General features: G+C 40.1%; 1 protein-coding gene across 1 annotated transcript in view; it reads right to left on the bottom strand.

Moving 5' to 3' along the window:
- The window catches only part of Heph (hephaestin), an 82,938-nt gene that overhangs the window by 27,465 nt on the left and 40,278 nt on the right, over positions 1-15,195 (bottom strand). Inside the window, exons 12-15 of the mRNA XM_013034291.1 lie at positions 14,719-14,931; positions 6,569-6,782; positions 2,854-2,993; positions 1,237-1,368 (exon numbers count right to left, since the gene is read on the bottom strand). Of these exons, the coding sequence (XP_012889745.1) occupies positions 1,237-1,368; positions 2,854-2,993; positions 6,569-6,782; positions 14,719-14,931 (699 nt within the window). The remainder of the gene's footprint in view (positions 1-1,236; positions 1,369-2,853; positions 2,994-6,568; positions 6,783-14,718; positions 14,932-15,195) is intronic.

Genomic DNA, 15,195 nt, shown 5'->3' with positions numbered 1-15,195 from the left:
TGATTATCAAAATGAACTCCAAGAAATGGAATCAAGAGGTTTTTTAGTGTATTGCTTTGTTATTGCTTTTTTTTTCTTTTTTCCTCCCTTTGTTTTATTCCCTGTTGTCACTGTTTTTTATTTCTGTACCCTTTGTCTCATATATAAGTTTATCTGATTTGGGGAAGAGAAGGAGAATCACAGAAACTGTGATACAAAGGATGAACCAATGTGAGAGGGGTACTTACTAAACACTATGTTGGAAATAAACTTTACAACTTGGGAGGGAAGGGTAGTCAAGGGGGAAAATGGGAGAAAATGAGGGAGGGGATAATACTGTTCAAAAAAATGTACTCATTACTTGACTTATGTAACTGTAGCCCCTCTGTGCATCACCTTTACAATAATTTTTTTTTAAAAAAAGAATTCTTGGCTGGGAAGGTGGCTCAGTGGTAGAGTGCTTGTCTTGCATGCATGAGGCCCTGGGCTTGATTCCCCAGCACCACATAAGCAAAAAGAAAAAAGCTGGAAGTGGCTCTGTGGCTCAAGTGGTAGAGGGCTTGCCTTGAGCTGAAGAGCTGAGGGACAGCGCCCAGGCCCAGAGTTCAGGCCCCACGACCGGACCACCCCCCCCCAAAAAAAAGAATTCTTATCTTTTTTACTTTCAGAATCCAATCGCTCACAAACCTTTTCTATTTTGCCTCATTGATCTTTGCAAAATATATCCATTCTACACTACTCCAACTTCCACCCCTCTTACGTATTAGCCTTCATCAACAATTCCCTTTTGCTTATTCTTTCATACTTCCTTCTCCTAAAAGCTTCCTTCCAGGGCTTTATGTCAGTAGTCTTCAACATGTAGTTCCTGAACTAAAAGCATGACAACTTAATTAACAAATTGGAATCCTGAAGCACTGAATCAGACTTTGGAGCAAGAGGCTAGAAATCTCTTTTAACAAACACATGAATCTGAAAGTTTAGTAGTGTTTTCAAACTAATGATTGAGCACCCACCTTCATCTGCGTATGTGATCCTAGTGATCAAACCAAAGACCTTACACATGCAATAATGCATTCTACCACAGCATATTATACCAAGGAATTTTGGTTTTTTATGCTATTGATCAAACCCAAGTTCACATTCTTGTTGGGCCAGTACTTTACCTTATACTCTAGCCCAAGAGAATAATTTTTAAAGAAATAAGCTTGAATACTGAAGCAAAAGTGTTTTGTCCCTTCACTAAGTGTCCTTACTCACCAGGCTCAGCAGCCTGAAGCCTGCCAGTATTAGATTCTAGAACTCCATGGGCATGCACAGAGTAGGGACGACTGGCATTGTTCTTGAATACAACAGTCAGGATATCACCAACTTCTCCTCTGATAAGTGGACCTAATACATGCAAAAAAAGAAAACCATTCATTAGTGGTGGGAGTAGACTAGGAAGCACTACATAAAAGTCATATCAACAAGAGATGTGTGTGTGTGTGTGTGTGTGTATGTGTACCCACTGCGAATTATTATACAACCATAAAGAAAAACAAAATGTCACTTGTAGAAATATAGATGGAATTGGAGGACACCATATTGAATGAGACATGTGAAGATCAATAAACAAACTATCCTATGTTTTTCCTTATATGTGGAAGTTACACCTAAAAGAGATATATATATTCATGAGCATGAACATATGTATATATATATATACATGCATATACAATTATATATAAACATATATTTATGTGTATAAATATATATGGGTAATCACAACATGAATCTAACTAAAGGACTACTTAGAAGGAAAAGATGAAGGAAGAAGAGGTAAAGAAAAAGGGTGAATAATTTTTAAGTGCACTGCAACTATGCATGAAAGCAGCATAAAAAAACCCCATGAAATTGTTGATCAGTAGGGACTGGGAGAAGGAGAAAAAAAACAGGCTTAGTTGGAGGAGTAGGTATTTGAAAAACAGAGGCTGGGATAACAGAGAGGATGAAAGAGAATTAATATGGTTGAAGTAGATTGATTGCATGTATGAAAACAGAACAATGAAACCTGGTGACTTTGTAGTAGCAAACAAGGAGGAGCTAAGGCAGAGTGATTGATAGAGTTAGGAAACTGATTGGGTTACAGTATAAACATGCATGGAAATGTCACAATGAAATCCCCCCCTTGTAAATCTAATGTATGCTAAGAATATAAAGGGCATACTTGTGAACTATGTCTGCCCTGACCCAAGATCCTTCTGAGAGTGAAAGGCATAGCTCCATTTTTAGATTAGTCTTTATATTTATGTTACCATCTTTATCATGAGGGAACTCTAACAACACAATTATGCCTTCAATTACTCCCACTTTCTCCCACCCCAGTGATCTACCTCTAATAAACCAAGGCTGTCAAGATTCCAAGTTCTGTGCAAGCATTCCAGTAAGAAATGTGTTTTTTTTAAATAGAACTTTGAAGAGCTGAGGTCTTTTCAGAGCCCAGTGCATCCCTGTGTATCAGAATGAACATAAAGAAACTCATTGGGCCTTACAAAAGCAATACAAAAAAGAACTACCATGGTAATTAACCTGCAGTATAGGGGTAATACTGGTTCCCCTCTTACTTTTCCATTTTGGATGTTCCTAAGGTTTCCTGCCTCTAGGCAGGAGGGACCTCATACTCTAAAGTTATACAAAACATTGGATCAGGTTGCAGCAGAATCAGCTTCTCCTTTAGTGCTTATTTTTATGGCTCCTTTGGACAATGAGCCATTGTTCTAGTATATCATAAAGAAATGTTTGAATGGGGAAGGGTCAGGCCATCCTGATAGGACAAAGCAACTCTAGAAGCAGCTCAGGCTTTTAGAGGCTAAGACAGAAGTGAAGGTTCCTTACCCATGATTCCCAAATGCTCCTCTGCTCCAGATCTTGGCCGAGGGTTCTTGAATGTACCATCAGTGTACTCCCGGAAGACAGCTTTCTTGTATTTGGAACCTAAGAGCCCATCCTTATTGCTCAGGAAAACATGACCATAACTGGAAGAATTAAAGTGTTATCAGTACCTGGACTTCAGCCATCATTTTTAGATATGAGTAATTTAAGTTAAAACCATTCAAATATCACATATGAAAGATATGGCTTTAAATCCTTCTAATGTTAGACTGTCCTACACATTGGCTGCATAACAATTGTCCCCCATTAATCTTAAATTACTCATTATAGAAGTCCTAGAAATTCACATAAAAAGAACCGTCACTCAAGTGATAGAGCACTAGCCTTGTATAAAAGAAACTCAACAACACTGCCCAAGTCCTGGGTTCAAGCCCCAGGGCTGGCACACAACAAAAAGAGCTAACTAATTACACCATGCATCCTTTTATCAGTCAGAATTTATGAGTTACTTAACAAAAACAATTGATTGAAATAATCTATGAAAATTCATTAAGGTATATAAATAGAGTCAGCTCAATAATGAAGAGAGGGTGATTAAGATAATTAAAAGTAGATATACTTGGGCTGGGAAGGTGGCTCAGTGATAGAGCGCTTGCCTTGCATGCCTGAGGCCCTGGGTTCGATTCCTCAGCACCACATAAGCAAAAAGAAAAAAGCCAGAAGTGGCACTGTGGCTCAAACCTTGAGCTGAAGATCTGAGGGACAGTGCCCAGGCCCAGAGTTCAGGCCCCACGACCGGACCCCCCCCCAAAGAAGTAGAGATACTATTTATTACAGAGCAGAATAACCACAATTAAAGACAGTAAGTGTCAACTTAGAGATGATGGTTCATGCCTGTAATCCTAGCTACTCAGGAAGCTGAAATCTGAGAATCACAGTTCAAAGCCTGCTCAAGCACATAGATTCTTATTTCCAAGAGATTCTTATCTCCAATTAACAGCTGAAAGAAGAGGTGTGGCTCAAGTGGAAGAGGACCAGCCTTGAGCATAAAAGCTAAGTGAGCAGCACATGAGGCCCCAAGTTGAAGCCCTAATATTGGCATGAAAGAAAAAGATAGTTTCAGCATCTAAGCTTCTGGGTTTTCAATATCCAGAGAAAAATTTTGTAGTATACATCATATGGCAAGAACACTTGGCTAAGAACCTCTTGGCTCCAGTTGCATTCATTTATTTTTTCAGTTGTGGGACTTGAACTCAGGGCTTGGGCACTATCCTTGAGCTTTTTTGCTCAAAGCTCACGCTCTGCCACTTTGAGCCATACCTTTACTTCCAGTTTTCAAGTGGTTAATTGGAGAGAAGAGTCTCACAGACTTTCCACCGGGGCTGGATTCAAACCACAATCCTCAGATCTTAGCCTCCTGATTAGTTAAGATTACAGGTGTGAGCCACTAGTGCTGGGCCCCAGTTACAGTCTTAATGAGGGCTTACCTAAAACTATGTTGACTAAAGGAAAAAGTAGAAGATGGTCAAATTCAGCTGCTAGAGGTCCAGGGTGGGGGAAAGGCAGATAGGAAATGGGATCTTACAGATCTCTCCTTATGAGATAATTTCCAGTTCAAAGAGTTTATTTTATTACTATTTTGTCACTACTAGGGCTTGAACTCTGGGTCTCATCCTCTTGCTTGGCTTTTTCCATCAAGGTTGGTGCTATACCATTTGAGCCACACCTCTATTTCCAGCCTTTTGCTGGTTAATTGGAGATAAAATTCTCTAGGATTGGTCTGCTTGGGCTGGCTTCAACTGTGATTCTCAGGTCTCAGCCTCCTGAGTAGCTAGAATTATAGATGTTAATCATTGATGTCCAGCTTTCGAAGCGTTTGTTATTCACGTTATCACTGGACATTCCCAATAGGCCTAAAAGGTAGATGGCTCTCAGAGGTATAATCACTAGCATAAAGGCAAAAGGATTTATCTCTAAAGATATCATTCTAAAAGATAATCAGGATTTAGGTTGAAGTTTGTCATTCCTTCCCTCTGTTTTCCAGTCATGTTCTTTTGACTATACATTTGTAAATGAGAAATCTAGGCTCAGAAAAGGAAATTGAATTCACTTTTCATAACTCCCACATCAAGCATTGTGTGTGTGTGTGTGTGTGTGTGTGTGTGTGTGTGTGTGCGCGCGCGCGCGCACGCACTGGGCCTAGGGCTTGAACTCAGGGCCTGAATGCTGTCCCTGAGCTTTTTTGCTCAAGGTTAGTACTCTATTACTTGAGCCACAGCTCTACTTCCGGCTTATTTTTTGTAATTAAAGGTAAGAATCTCAGACTTTCCTGCCTGGGTTGAGTTTGAACTACCATCCTCAGATCTCAGCCTCCTGAGTAGCTAGGATTACAGGCATGAGTCACCAGCACCCAACTTTTTAGCAAGAAGACATCAGCCTTAAACAACCAAAAAAAAAAAAGGAATTGGCAAACTACAGTGAAAGCACCTAAAGCAAACTAGCAGAGACTAGTAATCTGTCCCCGTGATTCTCTTCTCTACTTTTTTTCTTAGTTATAGGATTTAGTTGAGCACATGGCTGTCCAGCCACACATTACATGTCCCTATCTCTACAGGCTTCTCTGAAGTGAAGATGGCCATATGGATATCTTTGGGACAATAGGCCATGAAAAAGAAACATGTATAAGTTCCTGGTCATCTATTTGCAAGCAATGCTGTTTGCCCTGATTTGAATGCTAGGAATGATTACAGATATAATGGGCTTCTAGGTCTCAGAGATGAAAGGATGTGTTGATGGTGACAGAGTTCCCCTATCAGTCCAGGATTATTCTTATATATATACTATTAAGTAAATAATAAAATACCATCTCACTTAAATATTGCTTTAGAATTTTGTGAGGTGTGTGCTGGTCCTGGGGCTTGAACTCGGGCCAGGCTAACACGCTATCATTTGAACCACATGTCCACTTCTGGATTCTTGGTGGTTAATTGGAGATAAGAGTCTCTTACACTTTCCTGCCAGGGACTGGCTTCACATGCAATCCTCAGATCTCTTAGCCTCCTGAGTAGCTAGGATTATAGACATGAGCCACTGGTACCCAGCTATTTTAGACTCTTTTGACACACAAGTTAGTCTGTATGCTAATGACTGAGCTTGAGGCATTTAATTCCTTGAGAAAATTCTATAAAATTTAAGTCCCAGGGTAAGCACTTCCAACTAACTAGAAGGGCAAGGATGTGGGTTAGGTCTTTTACTCTAGCTATGAGTAAATAAACACAGAAGAAGGGCTGAGCATGATGGTACATGCCTGCAATCCCAGCTACGTAGGAGACGGACATCAGGAGGTTCACAGTTCAAGGACAGATTTTTCAAAAAGTTAGAATTCCATCTCAATAAACACATGAGGTATCGTGGTTCATGTCTATAACCTCAGTTATGCAGGATGCAAAAGTAGGAAGATCACAGATGAAGGTTAGCCCAGGCAAAAAGCATGAGATAATATGTGAAAATAACTAAAAGCAAAAAGAATTAAAGGGCATAGCTCAAGTGATAGAATGCTTGCTTAGCAGGCAAAAAGCCCGCATTTCAAATCCCAGTACTAACTAAATAAACCAATAATCAAACAAATAGGTGAACTTAGATAATTGTTGCCACTTCCCACTCAGTTTCAGTATCATCATCTATGAAAAGTGGGCTATCCCCTTTACTGAGGTCTTACCTGTCCTTCTCAGACTGGTTGTGCCATTCCAGTTCCCAGGTCCTGTCAGGGCAATAGTCCCACTCCACCTCTTCTGCCATGATGTAGTAGATTCTTGAAGCTTGGTAGTGTTGGCGAGGGCTGGCTTGACGGCCAGAACACTGAGAGACATTATAGATTGCCTTCATCCCTGCTTCTCTGTGGTTGCCTGACTGGCAGTAAATCTCAAATGTCCCTTAGGAAGGATCATCAAACAAAACCAGAGTTAGAATATACATAGGAAGTCTCTGCAGAATTTGCTCTCCCTAGACATACTGCAGAGAACAGGTAGTCTAGGAAAAGGATCTTCTATCCATTCATGGAATAACAAGCTCAGAGTTTAAGAGTTCTAACTAAAAAGTTTCACTGTCTAAATTAAAGCTAAAGTAGTCTTCCACTAAAGTAACCAACTTGAGTCTGGCACTGGTGGCTCACATCTATCATCCTAGCTACTCAGGAGGCTAAGATCTGAAGATCATGGTAGGAAGCCAGTTAAGGGCAGGTAAATCCGAGATATTCTTATTTTCATTTAACAAGCAAAAGTTCAGAAGAGGTTTGATTCTAGCCATACTAGCCTTGAGCAGAAAAGGTCAAGAACAGCACCTATGCCCTGAGTTCAAGCCCCAGGACAGGCACCAAAAAAGCAACCTACTGATGAAAAGAATGTTTTCAGAAGAGAGCTCTTCAAAGGGTTTGCCCTAGAATTTTACAGTGAAATGTTCAAATACCAGTCATGAATTTTGTGTCATGGAGCTGCCTAGACTAATCTCAAGCTCCAGATTACTACATTGAAGACATTCAGGCTCAGAGTGTGGACCAAAAGAAGCCAAGTGTCTTGGACCATGATTCTCACTGTTGAATAATATCCTATTTGCTACAAAACTCTCTTTCAAACCTTTCTGTGAGCTAGCATAAACTATTGACCCCGCCCCATTTCCCATACATTATTCAAATTATATAACTACCATTCTAACTAAATCTATTTATTTCTTTGTTGGTTTCATTATTTGTTGGTGCTGGTCTTGGGTCTTGAACTCAGGGACTCATGATCGTGATCTCCTTTAGCTTTTTCACTCAAGACTTGCACTCTACCACTTGAGTCACACCTCTACTTCAATTTTTGGGGTGATTAATTGGAGATAAGAACCTCACAGACTTTCCTGCCAAGAGGTTCAAACTATGACCTCAGGTCTCAACCTCCTGAGTAGCTAGGATTACAGATGTAAACCCAGTCTAAATCTTTTTCTGGTGGTTCCTCCGAACTCTCATTCTGATTTTCGAATGTTATTATCCCCTTTCTGAAATGCCCTTGTCCCATATCACCCTCCAAATCTACGATAGTCTACTCATTTTCTCATTCATTTCATCTCTTTCCAAATTCCCTCCCTGACTATTCTAGCCTCAAATTACTCTATGTGCTAGGCCTCTCTATTCCTAATTCACTTATGTCTAAATGACATAGTTAAGCACTAAGTCTTCCTGTCCTTTCAAAAAAGGTTCTTTCTTTTCTTTGTATATCTATTTCTCAAGAGATCTGTTTCCATTACCCCTTACATTTGTTCACAATTACCCTTTCAGAGATGGTTGTAGTAGTATACACCTATAGTCCCAGCTTCTTAAAAGTCTGAGGTACAGACAGGCACCAGTGGCTCATGCCTGTAATCCTAGCTACTCAGGAGACTGAGATCTGGGGATCACAGTTTGAAGCCAGTGCAGGCAGGAAACTTATTTCCAATAAACCACCAGAAAACCGAGTGGCACTGTGGCTCAAATGATAGAATGCTTGCCTCAAGCTGAAGAGCTGAGGGACAGTGCCCAGGTCCAGATTTCAAGCCCCACGACTAACCAAAAAGAAAAAAGTCTGAGGCAAGAAGGTTGCTTAAGTCCAGGAATCCTAGTTTATCTGGTAAACATAGCAGGAAGCCTATTCTTTCATTTACAGTCCAAGCAAGCCACTATCAATTCTTACCTGGAAATTTGAAGGAGATTCCCAATTCTCTCTGCTTCTTCTCCTGCTGTCTCAAGCATCATCCACATAGTATGTAGGATGATCTTTAATGAATAGAGTTCAAAGTACACTGGCTTCTTGCTTTAAATGTTCCCCTCATCCTCAGGATAAAATCAAAGCTACTGACTATGGTCTATAAATCTTTATATGACTCTTACCAACCTCTGACCTCTATTATGTCAGTCTCTGCCTAGATCTCTATGCTCAAACCATATTACTGGCTTTCTTCCTGACCCTTGATCAAGCCATGCTTGTTCCCACCATACAGGATTTGCACCTGTTAAGAATGGTGTATTCAGAGATGTTCACATAGCTCTTCCTCCTCATTTACATGTCACATTCATACAGAGTTAGTTTTTGAACACCTTTCTCCAATATGGTGCCTCCACCATTTTATTATCTTCACAACATGCATCATTATCTGATATTATCTTGTTCATTTATGAATGTATGTATTGAACAAAAATCAGCAAAAATATTTACCTCACTATCAAAGTCTGACAACACAGTAAGCATACAATAAATATATGGTTGGTAAATGAACAGGTCAGCAAAGGGATGATTGCACACACTGTCCAAAACTCATTCATTAGGGTCTGGGGTAAAAAAGTAGTCTGATAATCAAGTGGAAACATTATGAGAGAGAGTCATATGACCTTGTGTAGCAACATCGCTGGACTTTTCTCATATGAAAACTTAGTCATACCACTTCTTTCTCAACATACCCTCTGCTCTTGGTTTCCTTGTCTTTTCCTGCATCACTTACCAAGCTTTTGCTTTCTCATTATTGTGGCCTCTTTGCTTCCTTATATATCCTTAACATCAATTTCTGCCCTAAATGTTCTTTCTTATTACTCCATGTTTTATGGATTTGAATTATAAAGCCATCCAAATACTCCTTGGGAGCCCAAGTTTTTCCTCTACACTTGGGATTTCTACCCACAAATAATTAATGTAAAAACCTAGAATTCATTGAGAATTTAAAACTAGGATGAGCCCAAATCCATTCATTTGTTTGTTTGGCTAATGATACGACAATCTATCTACTATACAAACTGGAAAGGTCATCCATCCTTGCTTCTTCCTCAGCTTCTCCACAATGTCATTTCTCTGTTCAGTATTCCTTAGCTCTGCCATCTCTCCTTCTCCACCGCCACAATCCATTGGCAGCCTCTCATCATCTCTCTGCTGTGCCTTACTGGTTCTGTGTCCTTTCGAGTCAAAACTATTATCCAGACTACTCTTTATATTTTTTGTCAGTCATGGGGCCTGAACTCTGAGCCTAGGCGCTGTCCCTCAGCTCTTCAGCTCAAGGCTAGCACTCTACCACTTGAGCCACAGCACCACTTCCAGCTTTTTCTGTTTATATGGTGCTGAGGAATCAAACCAAGGGCCTCATGCATGCAAGGCAAGCACTCTACTACTGAGCCACCTTCCCAGCCCATAGTCTTTTTTTTTTAATGCTGGCCCTGGGGCTTGAACTCAAGACCTGGGTGCTGTCCCTTTTGAGTTCAAGGCAAGTGTTCTACCACTTGAGTAATAGCTCTACTTCTGGCTTTTGGGTAGTTAATTGGAAATAAAAGTCTCAGACTCCTGAGTAGCTCAGATTACAGGCATGAACCATGAGCACCTGGCTTTATCTGGACTATTCTCTAATAAGGTTACAAGAAATATACTGATTACCTTACTTATGTAACTGTAACACCTCTGTACATCACCTTGACAATAAAAAAGTTACAGAAATAAAAACCCATTTTGTCTCTTCTCACCTTAATAAAAGCAACAAAACCTTTGACAGCTTCCTGTAACCTAGAAGATAAAACCCGTGCTCTTTAGCACGGACTGCTCCCTCTAACTGGGTCTTTGGCCATTTCCTTTCTCCTTTAAACTTGACATCTTGGATTGGGAAAACTGTGGTTTAAGGCCAGCTGAGAGGCTCCAGTAATATAGTCAGTTAGCACTCAGTATTTATATAAGACCAGCCCAGGTAAAAAGTTAGGGAGACCCTTATCTCAACAAAACAATGCTGAAAGCAGTGACACTGTTCAAGAGGCAGTGTAGGAGGTATCAAGGTTCGACATTAAATGTACTCATTACCTTATTCATGTAACTGTAACTGTTCTGTACAGCATCTTTACAATAAAATAATTTTTTAAAAAAATGACATCTTGGCGATGTTATCATTATTTGAGGTGAAATTGTTCTTCCTTATGTCAAACATGCTGCAAAATTATTTCCAACAATTTTTTTATTTTTTGATACTACCCATCTCTTCCAACCTCACTGATCCCCTCAGTTTTCCTAGTTTTATTTTTACATATGTACATTGAATTTTATAAGCACATTTACCCATCCTCCTTCTTGCTTCATTCATCTACCTTCTCTCTTAACCTCATCCTCCTTGACAGCACAAGTTGCAGCTTCCTGGTATCCATGTTTTTAGACCATAAGTTAGTTGTTCAAAAGAGTTGTACCACTGAATTTCTCTCCTGCATATATCATATTTAATGATGAAAGGGGTGACATTGATCAAGATGCACTATACTCAGAAATTGACATGCTAAATTGAATTCCATTATGCTTTATAATATTTAAAGATAAAATTAAAACAAAGAAAAAACATGAAAAAATCTGATTAACATGTATTAATGTGGTTCAGTGTGGCATTTCCACACATGCAGATAGAATGCACTGATCAAATTCAGCCTCCATTTATCCCCATTCCCAAACTAATAATCATTTGGTGATGTCCAGGTTGACTTTTGGACTCTTACTCTTTAAATAGCAGTACCATATCCTCCATACTCAGACACTGTGACAAGGAAACATGTCTTCACATTTACAAACACTTTTTAGCACATTGCTGAGCTGAGAACCCCTGAATGAAATCAGCAGAGTCAACCCACTCTAGGCAGGTGCTGCTTCCCAACCACTGCCCATGTAGTTCCTTCTGGCCTTGGTGCTCTCCTCACCACCCCTCCCTCTTCATCTAGAACCTCTTTAATCATTCTTAAAAGTACAGTCTGTGACTAGGGAAGTAAAAATTCATTCTGAGTAACATCTGCTTTCCTAGCAAGGCCTTAAACTGAAAGTCAGGAAAAGGTTGCCTCAGTTCCTAGTATGTTACATAGCTCTTTCAGAGAACCTCATTTTAGCCTTATGAACAATGTTGGCATACCTATCTCCCTTTCCCATGTCTAAGAGCTGTCTCATTCATCCTCACATCCTAGCCACAGGCCACAATATGCAAGAAAGGAGAGAAAACATGGAAATAATGAGCACAGAGAGATCCCAATGCCAAAAGAGAGGAAAGAAGTAATAAGTGGCTTCACCAGTAATCAAATTTATCTCTGCTGCTGAAAAATCTAACGTGGATTTGGTAGAAAAGAATACATTAGAGCTCTAACCTTTTTATTTGCCACTTTCCCTGTCTCTGAAATCTCTAGTATCTGTCGTTCCATTGAAAGAGCTAAGGCATACTGCACAGAAGAATATTTATAAACACAACATGTCATTTTCTATTAAGCATAATATAAGCTTATTAAAATTTAGAGCAAAAAAAAGTGTTGGGTTGGAATGTGGCCCAACTGATTGAGCACTTGCATATCAAGTGCAAGACCTTGTGTCAAAACTCGAGTACTGCCAATAAAAATGATTTTTAAAATCACCAATAGACCCCAAAAACAAACTGCTAACATTTTGCTGGGTATTTTTCCACATATGTTTTTAAACATAATCATAACCACCCAACATATAACATGCTGATATTTAGGGATTTGTTTTGAGATGGGTCTTGCTATATGCTCAGGTTGGTCTCAAAACTCACAAGCTCAAGCTATCCTCCCAATTCATACTCCTGAATAGCTAGAACTACAGACATTCACCACCTTACTTGGACACAATGATGTCCAAGCTGCTCACACACATATCTGTGTGTATCACTGCTGATCACTACCTAGTTGCAAAGATTCTGATCCTGGCTGGTCTGCTGAATTGGGTCCTTCACCTATTTAAAAAAACAAACAACCCCTCTGTACAGTATGTTCACAAATAAAAAATAAATAAATAAATTAAAAAAAAAATAAATACCCCTGTGTGAAAAATAAAAATTGGCAGCTTGATCAAACAAACAAACAAACAAACAAAACAAAAAACTATTCACAGTGGTCTCATCTTAATCATGGAGCAAATTTCTGGGGAATGAATGGAGACTTCAGATTCAAAAGGTCAGATAGGAATATCAGTAGGATTTAATGAAAAAATGAGTAAAAGAAAGACAGAAAATATAGAGGCAACATCTCTACTGTGAGCAACTCATTTTCCCTTGTCCAGATATCTGTGCCTCAAATTTAAATGCTTTAGTAAAATAAGTGAATTCAAATGATTGAAAAGAGACCTGATCAGTTCTGATTCTCTACATTCTGGGATCTCCTTCTTTACGGTGAGAAAGACTTTTAAAGGTTTAGAAATGCAAGGAAAGGGGAAATGGTTTGTTTTGCTAGCTAAAAAATTCAGAAACAAAACCAACAATAACCCTTCCATCTTTACTATTAAGAAATCTATCTTCCCCTTTTCCACCAGTCTACCCACCACAATGTTATTTGTTTGTTTGTTTATTATTTACTGTGTATTTGTATTGGTCCTGGGGCTTAGACTCAGAGCCAGGATGCAATTCCTGAGCTTCTTTTGCTCAAGGCTAGTTCTCTACCACTTGAGCCACACTCAAAGCATGAGCCACTAAGTGCCCACATAATTATTTGTGAAACAGGGTCTTGCTGTGTTAGGCTGGCTGGGGTCATACTCCTGGGCTCACATGATCCTCCTGCCTCAGACTTCCAAGTATCTAAGACAACAGATATGTATCACTGTGATGAGTCAGAATATTAAGTCATCTGCAGCTACCCTCCTTGGTCCATAGGATGGCCCAAATTAAATGAATTTCATTCATTTAAAGTATGGGCACTGTGAAAGCATATATACCTAGCTGGGGAGCCTGGCTGGCTTTAAAGAAAAGCGATTCAATTTAGGGTTGGACTTTAGGGCTAACGTTGGAGAGCATGATCTCTTACATAGAGATTCTTCACTCTTAACTCACTGGAAAAAAACTGTTTCTTTCAGCTCCCTTAGTCAACATTTCTAAAATTGATCAAGAAAATATTCCAGGTCAGAAATAATGAGGACTTAAGGTCTGAGAAGATCACCTTTAGGTTGTGTTTCAGGTCCAGATTGACACTTTTAAACTTAAGAAGCATTATTTTCATTAAGGAATGGCATTTTACATGACTAAAATGTTTAGCAGGAATTGCGTAGCTTTGATGATTTTTCTTACAAACACTATTGCCACCTACTGGCTGAAAAAAGAATACACCTGTAGAGTGAAAGAAAAAAAAAAAATACTGCTGCATTACGGAATGCCGGAAAGGGAATCTGAAGAACTATTCTGGTCAGATTTCTTCAGAAAATAAAGGGTGGAGGTAGAAAGGGAGTAAAATATCAAACTTGTGAAAGGGTGTGGAGGGGAATAAAGAACAAATAATGGATGGAAGGGAGAGGAGGATGGAAGGAAGGAAAGGAGGGAGGGAAGAAGGGAGGAATCTACCTACAGAGAAGGGAAATTATTAGACCAAGCTTACATAGCAAGTCAGTGAATGCTCCTGGTCTGGAGCTCCTATGTTTTGAATTCTGATCTGAAACTGTTCCAGCAACAGAGAGGCGGGGGGGGGGGAGAGACAGAGACAGAGACACAGAGACAGAGACACACAGAGAGACAGAGACAGAGAGAGAGTTATAGATGCACCTCACTGAGCTTCTTCCTTATAAAAGCTGTGTGATGTCAAGGTCTGTGTGACCATGTCTATGCTCTACCTTGTAAAAACTGCACTGAAGCTGGACAGCTTCTCTCCTTTTCTTCCAGAAAAGCACTTCGTTTACCTTCTACTTGCTCTGTTCTCTCTGAGGAGAGTCCACAAAACCAGAACACAAAGCATACACTGAAGATGGAGTAGGCAAGTGTTTTGGGAACCTCCTCAGCATCCACCAAATGCTGCTTCTTCTCAACCCTGGACCTTTCACCCTCTACTCCCTAATCCCTCTGAACCTGGGGAGCTGCTAAGGCATTACTTACCAGGGTTGTCGGGCTGCATGATGGCTGTGACAAATGTGTGAGGAAAGAGCATGGCTGCCCCTTTCCTCATGCCCTGAAGTTGCACAGTGTTGCCTTGGAACATGACCCCGTGCACGTCAGTCTCCGTGCCCAGGCCAAGCAGGTGCCAGGCCACCGTGTCACCCTTGCACATGTCCAGCCTGGGCAGGTTAGAGAACAGAAACCCGTTAATGGCTGGAAAACAAAACACAAAAGACAAGATGGGGAGATGAGATCAGACTACTCAAGCATTGGCCAGCAACATGGCATCAGCTTTACATGATAGTTCCCACAACTTAGAGTAGATATACCTCAACTCATCTGCAACTTTACTTGAATTCCCATCTTGTGGATGAGGGCCCAACTGGCTTATCTGGTCTCAGGTCCTTCCTCTCCACCATAGTCTCCTAACAACAGACATTACTAGAGCTTGTATGTGTTTGCACACACACACACACA

The sequence above is a fragment of the Dipodomys ordii genome, unplaced genomic scaffold (assembly GCF_000151885.1).
Source record: "Dipodomys ordii isolate 6190 unplaced genomic scaffold, Dord_2.0 Scaffold187, whole genome shotgun sequence".
Classification (NCBI taxonomy): Eukaryota; Metazoa; Chordata; class Mammalia; order Rodentia; family Heteromyidae; genus Dipodomys; species Dipodomys ordii.
Note: the sequence above shows the minus strand (reverse complement) of the source record. Positions and strands in the feature narration are given on the sequence as shown.